General features: G+C 32.4%; 2 protein-coding genes and 1 pseudogene across 2 annotated transcripts; 1 reads left to right on the top strand and 2 right to left on the bottom strand.

Annotated features, from left to right (window-relative positions):
• On the top strand, nucleotides 450-1,155 carry LOC109353950 (annotated as a pseudogene).
• Nucleotides 1,761-3,086, bottom strand: LOC109354110 (protein FAR1-RELATED SEQUENCE 5-like). Its single transcript, XM_019596465.1, has 3 exons — nucleotides 2,816-3,086; nucleotides 2,401-2,711; nucleotides 1,761-1,894 (listed from the first exon to the last, which is right to left on the bottom strand). The coding sequence occupies exons 1-3, from the start codon at nucleotides 2,898-2,900 to the stop codon at nucleotides 1,805-1,807; spliced, it is 486 nt and encodes a 161-aa protein (XP_019452010.1). The 5' UTR covers nucleotides 2,901-3,086; the 3' UTR covers nucleotides 1,761-1,804.
• LOC109353949 (protein FAR1-RELATED SEQUENCE 7-like) lies at nucleotides 2,954-4,099 on the bottom strand. The gene has a single exon (XM_019596303.1). It carries the CDS (start codon nucleotides 4,097-4,099, stop codon nucleotides 2,954-2,956), a length of 1,146 nt encoding a protein of 381 aa, XP_019451848.1.

Here is a 5,025-nt window from a genome sequence, read left to right as displayed (position 1 = left end):
ATTTCTCATTCATTCAAGCAGGTTCTCCTTCACTCCTCATTCATTCACACAAAAATTAGAATCACACTCATTCATTCACAACAAACATTGTCCTCATCAATCTCACATTCCCTCTTTCATCAAGCTTTTGAAGGTTTCCTTTTTTCATCATTATTCATTTTCCTTACTTATTTCCCCAATTATCCATCTCTCATAAACTTTTTCGTAATTCTTCTCAAAACATAATCCCAATTTCATGTTTATACTTCATTTGCTTATAATTATCTGTAGAACTCGTTGTTCTGAAACTAAAACAGTTGGAAGGTGGTTGAAAGAAAGAAGAGAAAAAAAGAAAGAAGAAAACAGAACTCATAATGCTCAACTTCATGCTGCTATTTCTGTGGCTGCAGTAGCATTTGCAGTTGCAGTCATCACAGTTGCAAGAGCAGCATCATCTACAACCAGTAAAGATGAGAAGTTGGCCAAGACAGAATTCTAGCACCAGTGATAGTGGGGAGATTGTGAATGGATAAAATTTTCTAGGTACATGCAGTCAAGAGCTCCTTGCTAAGGGTAGTGAATTACTGAAAAGGACTCGAAAAGGTAATGTCAACAACAAATGTAACTACATCATATACCTACCCATGATTCTATTTTCTGAATTGCAAATTATTTGAGTATATTTTGGTCATTATTGTAGGCGATCTTCACTGGAAAACAGTTTCGGTTTATATACATCGAACAGGCCAGGTAATTTTCGGTTGAAAGATTGATATAATATGGAATTGGAGACAGTCCGTTGATCAAAATTACAAACATTACAGGTGATGCTGAAAATGAAAAGCAGACATGTTGCAGGAAATAATACTAAGAAGAAAAAGAGTATGTTTCCATTAGCTTCATGACTTTATTATGCTTGTTTAGAGGCTTCCTAACTAATAAGATTTAGAAGGAATCACAAGTTGTGGTATTAAATTTGCAGATGTTGTGTTGGATGTGTGCGCGAATTTAGCAGCATGGCCAGGGAGGCATCTGTTTGATGAAGGTGAAAAAAGAAATTATTTTGGATTGAAGACAGAATCAAGGGGGATTATGGAGTTTGAATGCAGAAATCAAAGAGAATATGATATATGGACTCAAGGGGTTTCAAGACTTCTTAAGAAGCATTTCATTTGAAAATTGTTCAGTTGGATTCATAATAATGTTCACTTGGATATTTTAAATTCTGAAAGTTCAAAAATGATGATATGATTTTATTATTCATTAGAAGACTTCAATTCAATTGAACACTAATACTTATCTACATGGTCTGAATCTAAAAAGCTATTTCCAAAAGATCTGTTGGTAGCAACTCCATGTAACTTCAGAATTTATCAATGAGTTCATGATTAGGATCATATAATCCAAGGTTTAGCAATTCATAACAGTTTAGCATCAATCTTGAAAAAGTCAAATTAGCATATCAGTTTAGCATCAATATAAAAATACAATATCTTTTGTGTAACCTTCATAACAATTTAGCATCAATCTTCACCAATTACAAAACTATTGCATAATTATAATCTGAGCATATCAAATACAATATAACCAAAAAAGTGAAATTATAAACCACATAATGACAAGAACTTGAAAAAGCTGGGACATGTAGACATCTTCAACAATTATTGAGTGCTTGACCTTCCTCCCTGATGAAATCAAAATATTTAAATAGTTATTAGTTTTAATATAAGCAAACATACTAAAATATTTAATATGTACCTAATCAAAATTCCATACCTTGTTACTAGGACATTTCCTTACATCGTGACCCTTTTCGTGGCACACACTACAAGTTCGTACTTGAGTTTGTGATTGAATTTGACCCACTTCCTTTCCAAAAAGAAATCTTGTAGCCACTTTTGGTCTTCCTTTGGTCCTAATATTTGTTGGATCACGAATCATGATATTTGAATTTTCTAGGACTTCAATTGTATTATTGGTTGAAGCAACATAATTGTCTTCTTGTGCTATTCCATTTGATTCTGCCTCCATGATAGAAATTCTCTCAAATCCTTTTTGCAAAAGATCTACACCAACTTGAAAGTACTCCCGTCTATTTATTATCTTATCAAAGAAATTATTAAATGAAGTTCGAAAACTCCAAATTTCCATAGGAGTTAGTGGCTGTCCAATTGACTCAATATTTGTCTCTATCAGATTACCAAGACATGCAGTACTATAACGAACACCAAGAGTCCACCTAGGTAAAATATATTTATCTGGAATCGATTTCATAAACAACTTTTGTTTCATGATGTACAAAATGTGTTTGCAAAGTAGTCCCCAAGTCTCAAACTTTGCACAACTACATTTGAAATCTAGATTAGTCATATTAACATAAACATTATGCGAAACCATTTTTTTCCTAAAAGTAAATGTTACCTCATAAGTAGTAAGATCCCCTTCCTTCCTTAATTTTTTATGTTCACAGCTCCAAACATGCTTAAACTCTTCAGCAACAAGATTAAAAAATTTCCTAGTATAAACTTTTCTTGCATGACACTCAATAGGACTCAAATATGTCAAGTCTAGGTGAGTTCTCATATTAAATAAGTCATCGGTCTCCTCCTTTGAACGACGATCTGCCAATGCCTTATCATATTGATCAACAAATTCATTTAGCGGAGTAGTACTATGCACAAAGCCATCAAAAAAAGCATTCATGCTTTCACTTCTTTGACTTGATTTCATCCCTAAGACAATTAAAATAATAATACATATAACTATCATAATTATAACTATAATTATATAGTGTTAAGGTTGAATAAACAATACAATATATATTCAAAATAAGTACCTACAAAGAAAGTGCCTCGCGAATAAGCTTTCACCCAATGATGCCTTTTTTCATACATATCTTCCAACCACTTCCAAGCTTTCATTATATTTCTTTGTTTGTCACTCAAAATACCAACAAAAGAAGGCTTTTTTCCTTTTAATGTATTCCACCATTGTTCTGATTCTTCAATTGATTTACTTTTTTTAGCCCATCTTGTATAAAGTTCATCGAACTCGGGTATGGAATGAAGAGGCCGAATGTGTTCGTCCTCATGAAGAGATAAATGCCAACTACACAACTACAATAACGATGGTGAGCATGTGGGAAAACTCTCTTAATTGCATTACCAATTGCAACATCTTGGTCAGTTATAATTGCCCCTGGGGCTTTATCCCACATACATCTCAACCATTGTTTAAATAACCAAACAAATGTTTCTTCTCTTTCATCCGCTAGTAGAGCACAGCCAAACAATGTAGATTGCCTATGATGATTTACACCGATAAATGGTGCAAACGACATTGAAAAGCTATTGGTTTTGTATGTGACATCAAAAACTATAACATCACAAAATTTTAGGTATGCATTTCTTGCTCTACCATCAGCCCAGAATATACTACGACAAACATTATCCTTATCAATCTCAAAGGCATAAAAAAATTGAGAGTCTAATGCTTGTCTCTCCAAGAATTTGTTAAGAACAACCATACATTCTTTGCCAATATTATTTTTCCTATTTACTCTCAGCTGTCCAACAACTTGCTTTGGTGTCACCATGATTGATTCATCACTCATGACATTAACAAGACGTGAAATTTGTGCTGGACCTAATCCACAACCATTAATGTTTTCTACAAGACTCTTAATACAAGAGCTCTTATGTGCATTGTTGTGAGAATGTAGTCGATATTTTTTAGTTGGGCTTATAATCAATTCATGGTTATGTGTATTGGAAAACTTATTCACTACCCAATCTCCTTCTTTTGTCTTTTTAATGTGCATATAAACCTTGCAACCTTCCCTTTCATCTCGACGACGTTTTACTTCTTTTCCTAACAATCTCTTATCTAGCCTTTTAAATCCTTCTTTATTGCAAACAAAGTGATACTTTATGATTATTTCAGTATTCCTTGCTTTATAATTCCAATTCTTCCTAATGGAGAAACCTTCTCTGAATGCAAATGAATTATAAAAATCGTAAGCTACTTTATCAAATGTAAATGGTATACCGACCTGTGGGGCTTCATTCTTTTCAAAATTTGCTTGAACTCGGGATTGCACTTCTTCATCCATCTCTTCCATTATCTACATTTGATCATCTTGGGAAATAATATCTTCATTAAACCTTATCTCCATTATCTGTAATAAAGTCAAATTATATATAATAAGTTCTATAGATAATTATAAGCAAATGAAGTATAAACATGAAATTGAGATTATGTTTTGAGAAGAATTACGAAAAAGTTGATGAGAGATGGATAATTGGGGAAATAAGTAAGGAAAATGAATAATGATGAAAAAAGGAAACCTTCAAAAGCTTGACGAAAGAGGGAAGGTGAGATTGATGAGGACAATGTTTGTTGTGAATGAATGAGTGTGATTCTAATTTTTGCGTGAATGAATGAGGAGTGAAGGAGAACCTGCTTGAATGAATGAGAAACTTTTCTCTGAATTTGAAAACTTCAGAACGTGGGTGAAAGAAAGGGAATGGTGAAAATGAAGAGTTGGTATGGAAACCCTCGTGTTTCTGGTGAGAGAATATAATGATTTTTCATAAAAATAAAATATTAAAACATAGAAAATAAAATAAATAATATTAAAATAGTGTGACTTGTATCATCGTGCAATTGGTATGAGGAGGGGAGTTATCTCCTCACACCAGGAGAAACATTATACTCATGTATATAATTATAAGTAGTTTACATAGATTTAAAAAAGTACGTGATAGTTTGTATAATTTTACTAAAATTTAGTGTGTCAGTGTAATTTACTTTTGTATAAAAAAATATTATTTGTTAGAATTTCTGACAATTTATGAGTCACAAATATAATCCTATAATTGTATTATGACTATTATTTAATTAGCCAAAATATAAAATGATCTTCAGTAATTAATTTGATGGCTAATGGCATGTGTGTCATGAAATAATATAAGTGTAGATACATTCAGGCAATTTCTGATTTGATGAAGGGACTAGATCAGAATTATTGCAACTTAAGCAGTAACC

The sequence above is a fragment of the Lupinus angustifolius genome, chromosome LG08 (genome assembly GCF_001865875.1).
Source record: "Lupinus angustifolius cultivar Tanjil chromosome LG08, LupAngTanjil_v1.0, whole genome shotgun sequence".
Classification (NCBI taxonomy): domain Eukaryota; kingdom Viridiplantae; phylum Streptophyta; class Magnoliopsida; order Fabales; family Fabaceae; genus Lupinus; species Lupinus angustifolius.
Note: the sequence above shows the minus strand (reverse complement) of the source record. Positions and strands in the feature narration are given on the sequence as shown.